Raw genomic sequence first — 18,615 nt, 5'->3', positions numbered from 1 at the left:
TTCTCCTTACAGATTGATAATTCAGATCTGACGATGATGCGTTTGTAGATCGGATAAGGTTTATTCTTCTGAACAATAATGAAAAGTACTCATCATAATATTATTATATCTAATTTTATTTTATTTTAATCACGATATAATTTTTTTTTGTATTATAGATAACATGATTATAGATTTCATGCTAACATAAATAAGTTTACATGATAGATCTCATTAATTTTTTGAGATGAGATAAATCTCACTAAATTCACAATATAAAATAACTTATTTTTATAAGAAAATTGATGAGAAAATAATTTCTAAATTAAGAAATCTAATTCGGTGGTCGAGCAATGAGAATCATAGACATTCTCAGCATTTTTGGTGGCCAATTTGACAAGATAATATTTGTGTCGACTAAAGAAATCATATGCAGTTGCTTTTTTAAGACAAATTCTATGAAAAATTGATCATACTTGTCATTATTATAAGAAACTACAGTATTTACAACATATAAGTATAGACAAAAAAAATTATAAGCAAAGAAGACAAAATCATTTGTAAATTGACATCTGAAGCCAACTATAAATGACAATATTTTAAGCACATGCAAAATGTCATAATAATACAATAAGTTTTCTCCTGACATTTGGACCCTTTTTTGCATCAATTTTATTCTACAAACTACACAATTAACATATCCACACAAACAGAAGTAACAACTCAAAACTTTCTAAGTTGCACCCAAAATATATAACCTCATATTAATAATACCAGGTGAATTTAACATATTAATAATACACTTTTATTTATGAGTCAATCTAAATCTTTATATATGAATTTATGAATTTAATCAACTCTCGATGCACTCGATACCGGGTGAATAATTGTTTATAAACTTACGATTTATTTTTTTTTAATTTTTTTTAATTTTTTTCTTTTTTACACATCAAATGTTTGTTGAATTCCTCTAAAATTATCCTCTTTATGAGACATAGGAACTGATCCATCGCTCATCTTCGAAATTGATCAATTTATTTTTTTATAGATCTTTTAGAACTTGAGTGAGTTTATAACTAAGCTGATCCTTTACTCATAAATAATAATAATATACAGGTGTATTACAACTTAGATGATTTTAATTAATACTATGACACTGCATCAATCTATTTGCACGTGCGTCGGGCGTGGTATATCGGGTGATTGGCCATAGGGAGATGGGCTTTTTCGTCCATCGGTAATTATTTCCGCACTATAAAAGAGAAAACGAGAGCGGAGCGACGTCGTTAGGGTTAGGGTTTTGGGTGGCGGCGCGCGAGGGAGAAGCAGCAGCTGCAGGAGAGGAATGGGCGTGTTCACCTTCGTGTGCCGTAGCTCCGGTGGGGAGTGGAGCGCGAAGCAGCTCTCCGGTGACCTCGAGGGCTCGGCCGCTTCGACCTTCGCCCTCCAGAGGCAGCTCGTGCAAGCCGCGCTGGCCGTCGACTCGTCCGGCGGGGTTCAATCCTCCTTCTCCATGGTCTCCCCTACATCTGCTGTGTTCCAGGTTTGAGATCCTCCGCTAAATCTTGCTGTTGATTTGGACTTATCTTTGGCCTCCTGACTTCGTTGGAGTTTCACCGTAATGGCTTTCTGTCTCCTTTTTCTTTGTAATTATTAGTAAAAAGACAGTCGTTATAATAGAGATCAGAATAGGCATGAATCCTATATTAATTGCTATTAGTAGATGGTAAATATCGTCTTGATGGTTAATTATAATCAAACTACAATCAACCATACCAGTCAAGAAAATCATCAACAGTATCAGCAAAGAACTCAGATTCGATCTTCAAGTGACTTCCTTTGGCTGATTTGATTGTGGTTCTAAATAGACATGTTCTCTTATAGTTAAGGTGTGCTTGTGCTTGCATCTACGCGACAAGGTGGTAAGCTACGACGGAGTAGGGACGCAAGGATCCATGTTTTGCGGTTGGAGAGTTTCTTAGCGATGCGCTTCATGAGCTATTACTTCGATTGTATTTCTTGGTAGTCAAGAGTGTGGATCTGGTGGTCGGCTGTAGGAGTAAATTTACTTAGTCTCCTTCGGTACAGGCATTCCAACTAGTAATGGACTTGATGCCACTTGGTCTGTCTTCCTAAGTAGTGAGATGCCTTATTTATTTTGTCTAACTCGGTGTTGTTTGATGTAGATATTTGTTTTGAATTGCCATTAATTGGTGTCATTTGATTTCCAATCATTCATCAATTTTTTGCTTTATGTGCTATTAGCCATTTTGATAACGGGATGGAGATTATCATTAGGAGCATAAAGTTGATCAGTTCTTCTGTCATGTAATGGTGTAGTAAATGTGTCTTTTTCTTGGTTTTATACTTCTTTCACAGTTTTGAGATTTTGTCAAAGTTAAAGAGAGTTGATGTTTGATGTAGTTTTTTTCATGTGGGAAGTTTGCTCCATGTAATGCTGATACAGGAGATGCCTCGAATTGATGGCTCCTGAAAGCAACATTATGCAATTGCATACATGGATGCAGTTAATGTGTGGTGTTACTGAATATGTGAAATATATAATAGGTGCATATTTGATCTGCATAATCATGTATGAGACTCCAATTGGTAGTTTTAATTATTTTTGTAAAATTTATGTTTCTATTATCATTGATGATTTGACATGTATCCTTCTGTCTTACCACTTCAAAATTGCTTCAGATGTTGTCCATACCACAACCTTCTTAATGGAACATTGTCTGAAAGGTCTAAAAGTTGGTTTAGCATTCTTTGTCCAAATATCTATGTTTTTTGCACATTGTTCATTCAGTGTTTTGTGGATCATTTTATGTTGTAATGGAAAAGATAGCGACTACTCTTGGGTCTTCTCTTTTTTGAATGTTGTTTTGCTAATTTTAGTAGCTAGTTACTGCATTCCTACATATGCTTCATGTCATGGACTGTGGTATCCAACTATCGATCAGACGTCTCAAAGTAAGAAATGTGGCAATAATATATTTCTAAAGTAGTAATATCATTCAATGCATTATTAATGTCTTGCAACCTGGTTAATCCTTTTCTCGTACCTTGTTCTTGTATGTGTATCAGTGTATGCTAATCATGTTAGCAACATTAAAGCTTGATGTTGGTGTGGATACATACCTCTGTTTATCTTCACATTTGGCTCGTTGGAGAGTAACGCTAATATTTCTTGAATGCTAGTTGTCAGCGGGTGGGTCTTTTTTACCATATCGATGTACTGCGGCGATGGCCTGATATTAAAGAAGTCATGTTTTACCTGATACAGGTAATAATTGGCGGAGGTGGTGGCGGTGGGGCGTTCATCGGAGGTGGTGCCCCCTCAGTTGGTGCTGCAGCTGGTGGCAGTGCTGCTGCTCCCGAGGCACCCCCTGCTGAGGAGAAGAAAGAAGAGAAAGAGGAGAGCGACGACGATATGGGTTTCTCCCTCTTTGATTAGTTTGGCCGTGTAAGGAGCGTATCATGAGCTTGTGGATGGTCGCTACGAACAAAGCTAATGAGCATAGGGTGATCCCAAATCTCATTAACTGTTAAGCATATCTCTATATATTCATGGTTTGCACGGCCAGGTTGATGTGTGGGACTTGACTATTTCCATGGACTATACTGACTGGTATGTGGATTGCTGTTGTCTTGTCGGAAGGATTTGCCCCAAGTGAGCTGCCAATTAGATCTGTAACTCGGTCTTTGGGAGAACTTCCTCTCAAGCCAAACCATCCCAAAGGCCCCCACCCCCCGAACTCAGGATTTCTTCTAAGTTAAGCTCACGTCCTGCATCAAAGGCTATCTATATATATTTGGATTTTTTGGATCGATATGGAATGCTTAGCTCAATCTGATCCTTGCCGCTGAGGTAGGGTTTTTTTTTCATGTATGTGCCACGCCGAATCATCGTTGCTGACTAGGCAATAATTTTTTACTTAATTTGACTAAGAAAGTCAAGAAAATATATGATAAATATAGGATATTATTATTTATAATTTTATTTTATATTTTTAAATTTGCAAATGTATGTATATACCTAATTTTTCTTTTCATTTTTTTCATTTTTTATTTCCTTCCTCCTCCCTGGAGTCGATTGATGACGATAACCACAACAAATAAGTTAAGTGGTTGTGAAGAAGAAATAAAATAAAATAAAATAAATAATATTAGGGTTATAAATAGTAATATATATATATATATATATATATATATATATAAAATTTTTTCTAGTGATTGGCAATAGTAAAAAAAAAAGGGGCTATGACCAGTGAGCTTCTAAATTTAGAGAAAGAAAAAGTTAGGAAAAAGTAAACAACTTATTTTTATACGTTAAAAATATTTTCTATGTTTTTTAATTTAAAAATATCAACAACAAATTTGCAACAGTGTGTTGAGATTTTACATATGACGAGTTGGTCTGACATCTCTTATCGCGAATTGTTCAAAGCTTATGAAAGTGTCTTATCAACAATAACTTGTTCGTGTTCTATTTTACTTACTCGATCATCCTGATGTTTCATGCTTCGGCATAAGAACAGGGACGATTTGTGTCACGTTTGCTCGTCACTTACCCCTTCTCATTTTCTATTGGCTGATGCGAAGGCTCAGGCAAACACAAACTTTAAAAGTTAATGACAGTGGCTCGATTGTTCACGAGGAGTTTGCATTCAAGATTGGGAACGCAGTAATTCCGAATGCTTTGCAGACATCTGTGCTTGTTCGGCGGCCTCTTCTACTAATTTTTTTTGTTGTCATGGGGATTTTTGGAGCTTGCTATTAATATAATTTAATCTTCTTAATGGTCATGATTTGATTCACCAAAAATACTTTTTCTACGTTGATAAAGTTTCATGCATCAGTGATCACGATTAGACTTGTATATAGTTTCTGCTGTTTTCCACCAGAAGATTCCTGATGTGATGTTTTTGTCTTGGTCGTTCGATTAAGGAGAGCAAGCAATGCGAGTTCTGCATTACTATTCCTTACATCGTAGATTTTATAATGCACATTTGGGTTGGATCCACAGACTACAAAACTGCAAGTTGTTGATTTGCCGTGAATACTAAAGTACAAGTGACTGCTTGCCGGTGATCCAAATTCCAAACAACACTTGGAAACACAGTAAGACGAGGTGCAAAGATTCCACAGCATGCAGTGGGAGGGACAGATGACATAAGACCTCTGTGGATCAACAGCAACATTAGGACACCTAAGAAAGCATCAGAATCGAAAACGTAGAAGAGGAACAAAGGTTAAATTTTCTAATATTCTCGGTGTCTAGCAGAACCAAAAGCTCCCAAAAAAAGAAACATCAATTACAGCAAGAGAATCCACGTAGATTTCATGCAACCCAACTCAGATTCACTTATCAATTTCATGCTTTAGAGAGAATAATGCTGATCATTCAAATATTGTGGCTTTAGTAACATCAGGATCCAGCCAAAATGCTTGAGAGCAGTTTACCTCTTGCATAGTCTGCAAGAGGGTAATGATCCAAGAGGAACTTTAGAGAGATGGACAAGATTATTTATAGATGCTTTTACCCATATATTCGACGCATCAGATTGCAGATGTAGTGTCTGTTAATTCCAATTGAAGCAGAGGAGAAAAGGTGAAGTGCACCATCAGCATGGGAAGAGGAGCGGGGAGCCGACTCTGCAGAGCTTGTTATCTGACAGATCAAGCTTGCTCATTTTTTCTTCACACCATAACAACTGCTCTTTGGTGAGTTGTGCCGCCCTCAGAACCCTTGATATGACTTTGATGTCGATGAGAGCAAAAAGCAAGTCCACTTCCTCCATGGTCGCTGGCCAGGTTTTCTTCTTCCATCCTTGCTTCTTCTTGAATAGTTCCTTTACCTTGATCTCCTTCTGCAGTTCAAAATCATTGAACGCTGGATTCATATAGTGTTTTCGGTGTGTAGTATATAATGCTGTAGGTTCAAAGCTGTGGTAACCAACTAATTACTCACATCGTTATACACTTGTAATGATTAACCATCCTAAAGGCTAAAGGCCAAATTTGTTATAGAAAAAATGAACAGTTAGATCTTAAGGTTGCTGATGATGGCCACACAAAAGAAAATCAGGATCATCATTCTTGTCCATTTCCAAATCATCTGGCACGCGGTCACGCATCTTAATATAAATTGCATGCAGAAGGCATTGACTTGGTCTCATAATTATATAATTCATTAGACGTGACAAAAACAGAACGTGTTCACAAATTCATTTTGTTGAATCAAAGCAGGGAATCTAGGAGGAACTGCTTTGAGGATCACCAAATGACAGGCATACAAAATGACTCGGAAAACAGTGTGATAAAATCATATTTCTACCATTTAAGCTCAAGCAACCAATATATGGAAAAGCAGCATTGGTAATTCTTGGCCTGGAAAACATCCCAAGTGTATTATTTTTACTGGAATACAAAATAATAAGAGGACATGTACTGATGAAACTTGTGTGAGAAATCAACGGGTGACATACCTTTTCAAGTGATGCCTGCACTTGCTGAAGGGAGCTCCGAGGACTGTGAGCCCGAAAGAAGCCACCTGATTTTTTCTTGTCCATCTTCAGAAAAAGGCGGAACGTTAAGATTGGACCCTCTACTATCTTAACGATGTCAGTGGCGAGAATTGGTTCCTCTGAATCATCCTCCACGTGTTCTTTCTGATCCATACCTGAAATGGGGAAAGCAAATAATTAAACAGAATAACAGAATCAAAGTGTCCCTGTACAATATTCCTTACTCTGATTAGAAGACTATATACAGCAGAAAATCACACTATTACAGTCCAGATCTCTATAGAGTTTAAATATGGTACTAACCTGAAGAAAAATAGAGAAACACATGAGCCAACTTGGAAAGTTTACAAATATACCATTTTGTTGCCAACCGAAGGCCAAGTAGTAGACTAATAATTTTGGTTTAAGCACTTGACATTACATGGCTAGGCTCACTGCTTTCAAGTTACAGGGCCATTTGGTCATTGGTTCCTAATAAATGTAAATCACAATCGACAACAATTTATCAGATTATATCCTTTTTTTCATTTCCAAGAGTAAATCGACCAAGACTAATCCATCCATGAGACTTTTTCCTTATGCAGTAATAACAAGTGATCAGAAGAGGAAAAGATACTCTTATGTCAGTGAAATTCAACTTTGATTTTTTTTTTTTCCTGCAATTAGTTAATTTCTATCAAATATAGACCCAATTGATACTACTTTAGCAAGATATCATCAAGTATAAAGCAGAGATTCCTTAAATTCACAGAATTAGTTTGGGATTTACCAACTCAGGTAGGCTTTCAGTCAACTGTGGGTCAACTGACCCCTTTGAATTTTGATTGAACTACAACAGTTGAAGAGGAGTTTGATTTATTTATGATCCTCTGAATATTATAACTTACCTAGAAGATTTGGGACCTGAAGCAACTTAGGTAGTAAAAGCCGAGCACGGGCATATATCTCCATCCTGGATCCTTGTTCAAATGGCTCATTCTCAATAAATCTCTGCAACAGAACCTGGAAGTGCTGAATTGCTTGAGCAGCATATCTGTAGGAGGCATCATTTCCAGGCTGACGTGAAGCCTTCTGGCTCAGTTGCATGTACTGGCAATGAAGTGCCTCCCAACTCAAACAAACTTGAGCAACATAAGCAGCTTCAAGATTCAGGGATGGGTTCTCTTCCTGCGGTTGCTGCAGGTTTTCAGAGTCCTCTTGATGTTCATCTTGCTTCTTGAATGAAAGGTTACGAAGACCCATGGATAACTTCTTCGACAAACTTCTTGGTGAACGCCCTAGAGTCCCCTTAGATCCTGACAAATCATGCATCTCATCATGTTACAGAATCTGAAGAAATATCTCACACCAATTACAATTTAGAATCAAAAGTATATGCCACTAGAACAACTTAAGCAGCTACCGAGTTTAGGAACAAACAAGTTGATGCATAGATGAAGAGCAATATGAAGTCATTCGACGGATAAAGCTGTTTACTTGTATAACTGAATTCAAGAAACAAATTTCCTGGAGAACATCATTGCTGTAGGAAACATGCAATCAACGATGGACAGTCAACAGGAAAGCAGTCATCGACTAAGCTATTGAGACCATACCAGCTTCTTTAAGGTGGCGGGCGATCAGCTTATCAAAGAACAGCATCCGCTCACAGTACTCGTCATACAATGTGTCGAACCCGCACCATGGATAACCATCCCCTACTTCTGATTCCCTCCATCCGCTCGAGCTACTCTCCTCTTCCTCCTCCTCCTCCTCCTCCTCCTCCTCCTCTTCCGGATTCCCTTCTTCTGGTATAAGCACCATGAAACTGTTCTTCCTCAGCTCCTTCAGCCGCCTCTTCACCTCATTCGTGATGAAATCGTCATCATCCTCATCCTCCCCCCCGTCCGCAGCAGGATCGGCAGCAGCTGGCTTCGACATTGTATCCAAACTCTCATCTTTCGGCTCCTCTGGCTCGGAGAGCAACTGACCCCGCTCCTGATCCGGATCTTTCCTCCCCTTCAACTTGGCAATGCCACGAAACTTTCTTACCTTGAGGAAGTCCATTAAACCCTCTCAAGAAAGCGGAATAATTCCAACTTGCTTTCAAAACTAGATTCCAAGCAGATCCCTCCCTTTTTGCCCGAACGACTTCAATGTCACACCTTGACAGTTCAGTCGGAATCGTCCTTCTGGATTTCTTCCGCCTTAAAGAAGCTCCAAAAGCAAGGATTCTCTCAGAGAGAGCGAGGAGAAGTCCCCCAAGACCCCAGAACCCGAACCGCGGCTCACAAAACAGGGGACTCGAGATCCACGCTCTCGTACGGCCTACGAGATCAAGATCCGGCCGGGGAGGTGGCGGCGCCGCCACATTGGGGTCCGCAACCGGGGCAACGACGCGGAGGTCAGGAGAACCCTAGAAATGGAGGCGTGGGGAGGGGACGAGGGCGTCGGAGTTGGCGAGGGGCCGTACGCCGAGTGTGCCTGCGGAGTGGAGAGGACCGTGTCAGAGGGGAGTGGGAAAAAAGGGTAAGTATTAAGTCAAAATACTGAAACGCCCTCGAACTTTTGTTTTATCTGCCGACGGTGCCACCCTCGGTATCAGTGGGGACCACCTCCAGGAGCAAGGTTGACCGCTGGATGATTTAGTGGGTACGTAATCCGGGACTCGCTGTCTGACACCGAGCAGGATCCAGCTTAATTCACCAGAGGTCTGCTCCGGCTCGGAGACTCGGGCGACCGCAACATGTGTGCACGCTGTCCAACGCTAAACAGCCGACCGGAGTCGGGGCCTGACCTAAATGGCCTCCTGCAGGGATGTTGACCGCGTGATCGGAAGTGTTTATGATCTGGGATTCGCTGTACGGTCTCGATCAGAATCCAGATTTCCTTGGAGGAGATGGCTTCGGGGTCGACGACTCCGCAACCGCAACCGCAACACTTGCGAACCCTGGCCGACGCGAGACAGCCGATCAGACTTGGACCAGACCTAAATGACCTTCATAGTAAAGTGATGGGCTGTGATCATTCATGTGTTTTGGACCGACGCCCATTTCCCTCATTATAGGAAGAGAAATATTTTAAGTGTAATCTTTTTCTTTTTCTCCCTTTCCTTCATTTCCTTTTCTTTTGGTGAGAATGACTTTGATACTGTATAACAAAATTTATTTTAGATAAAAAGTAGTAGAACAAGATGAAGAAAACTCAAAATTTTAACCTGATTGATATTTAAATGAAATCAAATCAACTAAGAATCAGACAGTCCCTGGATGACAGATTAACAACTCAAAAAACTCCCATTCCCTCTTCTCCAACATCTCAAAAACCCACCATGCAGGTCTCTTCACTCCTAAAAGCAACTCCAATCCCATTCATGGGAGACATAATTCCCCTGTTCTAATATTGACTGAGAGACAGCAAACATTTATATTTATTCTGATAGAGGGAACCAGGAGGCAACTGCAACCACTATAAACCAATTAGGGCACAGCACTAAGAAATCTAAGCTTAATCACTCAGCTGGAAAAAGTTGTGCATGTAATTGTGATGTATGAATCTGCAAACAATCAAGTTATCCAAAGGAACATATACTTGTTGTCAGAGTTGGTCTAGAGCTAAGGGGTATTGGCACAATCTAAGACAATTACTGGAACCATCTAAGAACAATTACAGGAACAGTCACTCAACTAACAAATACATACAGAGCTAGTATCCCAGCCAAGTGGATGGGATTGGCTGGAACATGGACTTGGCGCAGGCCAACACATCATAGAAATCAGCACGGCTCAAACAATCACGGAAGTCGGTGAACGGCTTCTCGAACACCCTCCACAACACCTTATAAGATCTTGAGTAGGGAAACGGAAGAAAAAGCTGTATGGAAGATGAAAGAAAATTAATGATAAAGCTTCAAGATTTGCCTGATTTTTATGGTAGTGCAATGAATTAAAAGCATCAGATATAGATGATCTTTTAAACACCTGAGTTATCAAATTTCTAACAAGATAACTTTACTACTCAACACCATCTTAGTATTATAGCTGAAGACACCATCTGCATATTGCAATTGCAGCTTTCATTGTTAAACAAATAAAGCAGTAACACTAAACTGAGGAACATAGTCTGTAGACTATTTAGTTTATTATCCAAGATGACAAAGCAATGCTAATACCAGCGTTGAACAGTTCTTTAACTAGTTTCGAACCCACACGCTCTAAATTCAATACAGGAAGAGGTGCCGAATGTGAATCTTCTTTTGTCACATCCAATTTGACAACTGGCAGAATAACTGAATCTAATAAAGGAGGTGTCATTTGTTCTATGAATCACATGAAATCAGGTTAGGCAAAATGTATCATGATACGCTGAACAATGTTTTTAAAGCACCTTGTAATGATGTCCAATAAAAGATAACCCATAGACCAAGTATTTGTTGCCAAGAAACTTTAATATTAGAATCTGAAGATAAATAGTGTTATTTTATGATAAAAATACTAGTTGTCTCTACCTGCAAGCCATGGGAATACCAACATTTTACGACCTGCAAAAGAGGAAGAGATAAAGGTGCTCACATCTCCTTCTTGTGCAAAGCGTTTTAACAGCAAAAACGTGTGCTTATTTTCTTCAAGATTGTTGATGACTGCTAGCCAAATCTCTGAGGCTAGCTCATGGGCCTCGTCTCTTGACCTACCACAGGCAATAAACTGATCTGATAGAAGAAAAAAGAGCTCTGTTATTAGCTACAGAATCATATAATTTGCTGTGAATTCGGATAAAAAAAATTAAGGCATTATATAATTATATTCATTAGGATGATGAAGAAAGGAATCCAAAAAAGAAACTCAATGTTCTGCAATTCAGGTACTGCTTTAATGTCCATATACACATTGAAGGTAGTTTTAGAATAGACAGTTTATTTTAGAATTTCTTGAAGCAGCATCTAAGAACTCTGTTTACACTCAATTTTCACAGCGAGGGTAAAGTGGTAATTCTAGAAATAAAAATGCCTGATACTCCCATTGTGGTTTTGGAGTACTTGGAAGTTGGAATACTCCTCTGGTGAAAGTTACATATCCGTGAAATCTCAGAAACAACAAGTCCCTCTGTGTAGAAATGACTTACAGGTAAAACTTATATGGTAAAGATGTGTACCATAGAATTTGGCAAACCTCAACAGTCTTAGTATCTTAATGGCTCATGAGTATTGTGAAACATTCGTTCATCAACCAAGTGCTTCATTTTCAGATAAGAGATATCCAATTAACATATTTGTGATGGTTACAATCTTTGCATATGGATAATTGACAAATAATTTTGATGTATGGATGGTTTGCTCATAACTTAGGACCATGAACTGACAACTGTACAACCATGGGAAATCGGAAGTCTCCTAGTCTTTTCTCGTACTCCTTATTGCAGATGCGATTCATACAATAACAACAAGCTATAAAATTCAACTGGTTGAGGTTAGCTACATGAATTTTTTCATTGAGTTCTATTGAGGTCAATATGACTGGTCCAATTAAAACTCATCAAATCCTTTCTCACTGAGTATAATAAAAACTTCCATCTTCCTTTACCACTAATATAAGTTCGTGCATTGCCAAAATGGCACATGCGTAGCTCTATTTTGGAGATGCTCAAACAAAATTATATCGTTTTCTCTCACGGTATCCTTGGCTGAAAAGTTGAAACTACCCACAGTTGTTCAGGAAATACATGTTTCTGTTCTATCTTATCTAGTTAAGGCTTACATATCATGTTCATTTCAATGGTTGCAATGCGTGATCAAGATCCTAAAGTCATGTTGTAGGTGCATTCCATCCTAGGGTCCAGCAATGTTGTACAACAAAGTGAGATGACAACGAAAAGGTATACTCTACATTATTGAAGGATCAAAATTGACCGTAGCTGGTGACAAAAGTGTGACCAGGGCAAGTTCAGCAATATGATCCTGTTTTCTCTTCTAACACCAAAAACAAAACAAAATTTTTTTTATCAAACTAGAAAATAAATCCAGAAAGAAAGTTTACAAAATTATATTCAATCAGATACGATCATCCCATCTCTGAGTAAGGAATTGAAAGTCATGGTTCTATCAGAAGCCACATGAGAAGAATGTTACCTTACCAAATCATCCTGCAGTTGTCAGGTTATTCAAGTTACTCTAAGCCAAAACAACCAGTAAATAAAAAGGTTGTGTCAAGTAAAAAACACTGTAGATAAAAACCCACCAATTATGGTTCCACGAAGTATGCTAGATGGAGGAGGCATTAACGAAAGCTCCAGCTGCTCTTTCAGATACAAATAAGTGTTACCTAAAAGTTCACCAGTTTCACCATTTGATGGAAAAAAGTGTTCACTGACATATAATGCAGCATATCTCCTGATGCATAAAACAAACCGGTAGCTAGCAAATGCTTGTTGAATAAACACAAAATTAATTTCTGATTCTTGTAATCTACGAGGGAAAAACTCCAAATAATTACACCTACAAGCAAGAAGACACATACAGAAAAACATAATCGAGTAGCAACGACATCTAAATTACCATATATCAAGCTTATCAATTTTCACTTATTGATTGACAATATTTCAATTATAAATGTGATAGTTCTTTTTTCTGCTGTCAATTTCTGATCAATGATTTCTTCTTTCTGACTCAAACTTTAGATTTGCACTACCTAATTCCACAAAATGGCAACAACCTTTAGTCCATTTATGTAAGGATTGGTAGCTATTCTTCATGATACTAAAAGAAGGATTTTTTGTATCCATCATCATGTCTTTAGTAAAGATATACAAAATAGGAAATAGCTTCAAATGTTGTTGTCCTTGAATAGGTCCTTGCAAAGCATTCTCATAGGCCCGGCATAGACTGATTATCTTAGAGGAATTACAGTCACAAATTTACAGTTCAGGAATAAATCGCTTTGGGTCCTTTTTTCCCTTTGGGTCAAAAGAATCAGAAGAAAACAATTATTTATCTGCCAAAGTTTAGAAAGAGAGCAACCATGTAGTATCTGTTCACTCATTTGGTAAGGTTAGAAAAGATCAAAATGTTCGTGACTATCATAAATTGAACCCATTGGCGGTTACATCAAATGAAACATAAGACATCATATTTTAATAAGCAGATAAAACCTAGATCCAAACTCGCTCATATTTGATGAAGCTATGAAGCTAATTTAATTATTCAAATCACTGTCTCAAGTGCATGGAGATTTTAACATGTGTTGTTTCCTCAAACTTCTTTTTCTAGTTTATGGTGACTCGTCCACAGTGTTTTATATTTGGTATTTAGTTTCCTGTGTGTGTGTATATATATATATATATATATATATATATATATATAGTTTTTGATACTTGTGCATCCAAAAATTGCTTCAAAAGACACTAAAATTCACCTTTGTCAAGAATAGCCATAAGTGACATAATGGCTATTCTTCCTTTGATACTCAGCCTGGGCTCTTGCCAACATAATAAAAGAGTATATCCGATGCACAAGGTTCTCAGCAATATGGGATCTAAGGAGAGTCAATACTCAAATATGCAGCCTTACCTTTAAATATTTTAAAGAGGTTGTTTCTGTGAATCAAACCCTGGTCTCCTAGTCCCAGGTTACCAAGGAACAACCTTACCATTGTACCAACTACTAACTACCAAGGCCCGCCCTCTCCTACCAACATAGTCATTTACTAAAATGATGATGCGTCTTAAGTGATCAAAAGAGAACAAACATCTCATACTTTTACTGAAAAACCTAAGTCAAACGTACCAAAGGAAGAATTTCAGAAGTTAATACAAAACTAAATTTTTTATTCTCCCCCTCTACTATGCATAAGCATTAATTACCACCAAATATGACTAATTGTCAAAGTCATTTTCAACAATTTACATTGAAAAGTTGAACCTTTAAGAGCTAGAAACAGAGTAATGAAACTTTAGATGGGCATAAGAACTATAACATGCTTGATGAGAGATCATGCTTCGCTATGGAACTGAATGGTGCAACTTGCATTGATAAGAGCATATTGTGCCATGTCAAGAAACATGCATGAGAAGACAGCAAAGTGTCTAACACTAAATTTGACTGAGACTGCATTTCATTTTTCGATTTTCATCCTTTAGGTACATGAAGCATCAGCAGTCAAACAAAATAGTATCTTCCAGTATGATATATGATAGAATTTACTGTGTTCTGCATTAATATATCTAATTGCCACTTGCAATTCCACGGTGACCAAGACATCAGCCATGAGCAATAAGTACACAAGATTCACAATTGGCACTATAGAATGTCAATTTAAGTACAAGATGAGATAGTTACAACCCTTAGAGATAGTTTCAACTTTTAAAGACAAAGGCCTAGCATATGTAATTTCTGCTAATTAGTAAATCTAGTAACTTTCAAGAGACCTTGAGTTTAGCTCTGCTATAGTACTTCTCTGCAGTAGCCTCACTTGCAGTCACAGAGGTCTTGTAATCAAGGCTTTGAAACTTCTACAAGGATTTCTAGTCCCTAAAATATAATTCATTTTCGATGACTATACCTTTCCCGCCTTGCTACCTGGTATCTAAAACATGCAACTAATGTTTTCACCAACAAGGTATTCAGTTTTCAAGGTTATTTGTTACCAGATGCCATGCAATCATTTGAAATTGATATTTAACTAGATTAAAACATAAGAAGGTATGCCTTGAAGAAGGTCAATAAGCAACAATCATAATTCATGTGTTTTTGGTAGAAGCATGGATAACCATGACTTGTAGGTTTGAATAGTTACAATAGAAACAAATACAACAGAAATTGACGTAACAAAGCTAGACATATTTTTGCCAATATAAGATACAACTGTCGCTACGCATACAAAATTGCTGTCTGACAATTCTGATTTCAATCATTGGTGCACAAAACAGAAAAGCAGACAACAAAATAAAGGAAAAAAAAAGCAAAACAAAGAATAACATTATTAGGTAATTGATATGGCGGAATTAACATGGCCGACATGTCGGTGTATGTGGTCGACCAGTCAACCACAGTGATCAATACTTACTATATCAAGTGGAGAACGCATCAACTATACATAGCCGATGAGCCAACAGCCTCCTGCCACCCGAAACGATCGATCGATTAATAAGGCCAACTGGCCATCCTCGACGAGCATCACATGGAAACAATTATTCAATCCTATGTTTGCTGCTGGGTGGCAGCGGTTTCAATCAAATTCCATGCCCCCCATTTTTGCACGAACTACGTAATAAACAAGCGTAACATCTCTAAGTGACCATAAAGGAGCCCCTATGGGAATACAAAGACACACAATTTGATTAGTCCAACTTATTCGACTAGCTACTGATTAAAACTTCGAAGGGACATTTGTCAGGAGTGCCCCCGACACAATTTTGTAGGATTCGACGCCTATCATCTGACAAGACAGCTTTCCACGAGGTTGACTCGAAGGAGAACTAGGTTGGATCTGATTGGGTATTCAGGTCGGACAACTAAAATCTACTTTAATAGATTGGGGCTAAAAGGAGGGTCAACCATGTCTCTGGGAAACTTTGCAAGTCCTAGTTGGCCAAATCCCAAGGAGCCGAATCCATTAAATAGACCTAGTTCGACGGCTCCGAATGCCCCTATATCGAACCCTATGAGCTCAATAATCCTGAACCAACTAGAGGTGTAGGCCGGCCCAAATCCATCACCACAAGTACTTGAGCCAAACCTTTTCCACCGACTCTTTCAAGACTCGACTTTCCTCCAACCCCCTCCACATCAACAACCGACTCAACCTATCATGATTGTGCCCACTGAAGTTTTCAACACCCTGGTCCATCAAGTGCAAATGCTGATCGGAATAGTCTAATATATAGCTCCTTATCTCCCTCAACTTACTCAACTTGCACAACAAGCACAACCCGTCTTATTCACTCCACCATTCCCTGCACCCATTCCACCCCCTATTCCTGTTCAGAGTCTGGTAGCTGAGTCTCGCCCAGCTCAGGCTTCGACACCTCAAGAGATGCAATCTCCTCCGGCTCAAATCCCCATTGTAGCTCCAATGCTGGATCTTCCCAATGAATCGGTTGCTCAATCAATCGAACTCCCAACTGAGCTCTGGGACCAACTTAACAAAATGGACCAACAATTGGAAGATATTTAAAATGAGATAAAACAAAGAAGGAACTAAAAGTGAAGTCATATCCACGGTCTCCTTTCACAAAAAGTATCAACGAGGAGCCGATTCCCTAAGGCTTCCGACTCCCGTCGCTCGATGTGTATGAAGGAAAATTGAACACTTCAGAACACATCCCAAAGGACATTATTCAGAACTACCGATTCACTCATGTGCTGAAATTTCCCAACAACCTTAAGGGGAGCCACACGTGAATGGTTCGCCAAGCTCTCCCTAGAATCAATTTTCTCCTTTGGGCAGTTGGTTAAAGAGTTCGAGCTAAACTTTATCAGCTACCGACTCCCAAAGAAGCCCACCACCTCCCTCCTGGCCATTAGACAAGAGGAGAAGGAATCCTTGGAGAATTATACAAGAAGATTATGTGATCCGCTTAGTTGCTGATCCAACACCATCCGTCCTTATCAGCAGGGTCCAGCCCTCACAGTTCTTTTACAAAGTCATTACTTAGTCTCAGCCACATTTTTTGAACTGCTACAGGAGGCGAACTGTCATATAGTGGCCGAGTCCCTGTAATTGCTGGGAAGAGAAAGGCTAAACCAAAAAAGACAAGAAAGGAGCAGAGGCCTCAGTGGCAAATCCCTGTAGAAAGGCCACGAAATGATAAATCGAGGAGTGACCGAATACCTCCTCGACGGGGATTTCTCTCTACTTATTACTTCTCATACGAAGGTATTTTTGCAAATCCAGTAGCAAGGACTCTTGCGGACACCATGCCCCGTGAAAGCAGATGTAGAATTCATCATCAGAAATCGAAATTATATTAGTAATTAGAACTTCATAAGTTTCTTCAGAAAACTCACCTTATACCAAAACCACGAGGAATGGGTCCAGGCCATCGTGCCCTTTGAACAGCAAAAGGCCAGGTCCTGATGATAGCAGTTTGCCACAAACTCTCCCCTCGAAACATCTCAGCCCAGTGTTTGTTGACACATGAGATCTGAGACCACTCACAGATAGGTACGCGGACAAAAATTTCTGTAAGGAGATGATCGGGAAGCTTTCCAAATGCATGACCACCTTCCATCATAAGGCTTCAACAAAGCCCCAACCACCGCCCTACTGCACCCCCACCCGAAGTCCGGCATAAACTAGGCCCTCGGACAAACCCAAACAACAACAACAAGGAGAACTAAATATATGCACTTGATCATGATGTATGCAAAAGCTTCCAGACAAACTGCAAGAGACCGACGGATTGACAGAACCCCAATTTCACGTAGTGGAGAATGACACAAAAAACCTATCAAAAGCATCCGATTCTTCCGTCGCGCTAAATCAAAACCTATCAAGTCTCCATTACCCGTCGAAACAAATAAAGAACATCCAACAAAAAAGAAAAACACCCACTCAATGACCCAACGATCCAATGTCATCACAATCCGATAAGACGAGGCGAAGATGGAAACTTCGCACCTCTCATGCCTCAACGAATTCACACGCAACGACACGGATTTGATGTGAAAGGAAAAAATTAGTTCCGAGGAGGTTCGACTGGCCAAGAAGAAGGTTGTGCGGCCGGAAACGCGATCGTCGGGAAGGTGTTACATGGGGAACAGAGGGAGGGCAAGAAGAGAGGTTCCATAGATGAAGCTGTCACCGCGACGACGGGGAGAAGAAAACGTGGCCTTTTCGCTCGTCTCCTCGGCTCTTCTCTGGATTCGTGTCTCGGCAAGTTATCTGCCTTCGGCAGCTGACGTGTTAACCTCCGCCCAACCTATGGCTAACGACATATTAAGCATTCCTATATAATTGGTAAAGTGAAATATCTAAATTTATTTATCATAATAATATTAATTTTATTAATAAAAATATAAAAATAAAAAAATAAAAAATAATTTTAATATTTTAATATTTTAATTAATGATGCTGGACGATCATACCATTAAAGGTCACGAATGACTATTGTAGATGAGGATAACAATAAT

At 39.0% G+C, this 18,615-nt stretch overlaps 3 protein-coding genes across 4 annotated transcripts; 1 reads left to right on the top strand and 2 right to left on the bottom strand.

Annotated features, from left to right (window-relative positions):
• Positions 1 to 1,257: 1,257 nt before the first annotated feature.
• Positions 1,258 to 3,578, top strand: LOC135623032 (large ribosomal subunit protein P3-like). Its single transcript, XM_065125506.1, has 2 exons — positions 1,258 to 1,522; positions 3,269 to 3,578. Exons 1-2 carry the CDS (start codon positions 1,325 to 1,327, stop codon positions 3,437 to 3,439), a joined length of 369 nt encoding a protein of 122 aa, XP_064981578.1. The 5' UTR covers positions 1,258 to 1,324; the 3' UTR covers positions 3,440 to 3,578.
• A 1,767-nt stretch (positions 3,579 to 5,345) lies between these two features.
• LOC103997893 (uncharacterized) lies at positions 5,346 to 9,001 on the bottom strand. Its single transcript, XM_009419228.3, has 4 exons — positions 8,108 to 9,001; positions 7,400 to 7,807; positions 6,474 to 6,667; positions 5,346 to 5,855 (listed from the first exon to the last, which is right to left on the bottom strand). The coding sequence occupies exons 1-4, from the start codon at positions 8,556 to 8,558 to the stop codon at positions 5,610 to 5,612; spliced, it is 1,299 nt and encodes a 432-aa protein (XP_009417503.2). The 5' UTR covers positions 8,559 to 9,001; the 3' UTR covers positions 5,346 to 5,609.
• A 1,010-nt stretch (positions 9,002 to 10,011) lies between these two features.
• On the bottom strand, positions 10,012 to 18,395 carry LOC135623031 (uncharacterized). 2 transcript variants are annotated; one of them, XM_065125504.1, is made up of 4 exons: positions 17,491 to 18,395; positions 12,725 to 12,876; positions 11,063 to 11,199; positions 10,012 to 10,364 (listed from the first exon to the last, which is right to left on the bottom strand). In XM_065125504.1, exons 1-4 carry the CDS (start codon positions 17,715 to 17,717, stop codon positions 10,197 to 10,199), a joined length of 684 nt encoding a protein of 227 aa, XP_064981576.1. In that variant the 5' UTR covers positions 17,718 to 18,395; the 3' UTR covers positions 10,012 to 10,196. The 2 variants fall into 2 exon arrangements, with proteins under 2 accessions (XP_064981576.1, XP_064981577.1); XM_065125505.1 differs by having other exon boundaries at positions 10,228 to 10,364; positions 10,999 to 11,199.
• Between the last annotated feature and the right edge of the window lie 220 nt (positions 18,396 to 18,615).

This window comes from Musa acuminata, chromosome BXJ2-9 (assembly GCF_036884655.1).
Source record: "Musa acuminata AAA Group cultivar baxijiao chromosome BXJ2-9, Cavendish_Baxijiao_AAA, whole genome shotgun sequence".
In the NCBI taxonomy this organism is placed as follows: Eukaryota; Viridiplantae; Streptophyta; class Magnoliopsida; order Zingiberales; family Musaceae; genus Musa; species Musa acuminata.
Note: the sequence above shows the minus strand (reverse complement) of the source record. Positions and strands in the feature narration are given on the sequence as shown.

What these genes read in the sequence shown, in the direction of transcription:
- LOC135623032 (XM_065125506.1), top strand. Translation starts at nt 1,325, where the DNA reads ATGGGCGTGTTCACCTTCGTGTGCCGTAGCTCCGGTGGGGAGTGGAGC. An exon ending in CTACATCTGCTGTGTTCCAG is followed by an intron (nt 1,523 to 3,268) that starts GTTTGAGATCCT and finishes TACCTGATACAG; the next exon opens with GTAATAATTGGCGGAGGTGG.
- LOC135623031 (XM_065125504.1), bottom strand. Translation starts at nt 17,717, where the DNA reads ATGATGGAAGGTGGTCATGCATTTGGAAAGCTTCCCGATCATCTCCTT. An exon ending in CCTCGTGGTTTTGGTATAAG is followed by an intron (nt 12,877 to 17,490) that starts GTGAGTTTTCTG and finishes TTTATGCATCAG; the next exon opens with GAGATATGCTGCATTATATG. An exon ending in GCTTTGCACAAGAAGGAGAT is followed by an intron (nt 10,365 to 11,062) that starts GTGAGCACCTTT and finishes TCTTCCATACAG; the next exon opens with CTTTTTCTTCCGTTTCCCTA.
- LOC103997893 (XM_009419228.3), bottom strand. Translation starts at nt 8,558, where the DNA reads ATGGACTTCCTCAAGGTAAGAAAGTTTCGTGGCATTGCCAAGTTGAAG. An exon ending in CCGCCACCTTAAAGAAGCTG is followed by an intron (nt 7,808 to 8,107) that starts GTATGGTCTCAA and finishes ATGATTTGTCAG; the next exon opens with GATCTAAGGGGACTCTAGGG. An exon ending in TGCAGGCATCACTTGAAAAG is followed by an intron (nt 5,856 to 6,473) that starts GTATGTCACCCG and finishes TTTGAACTGCAG; the next exon opens with AAGGAGATCAAGGTAAAGGA.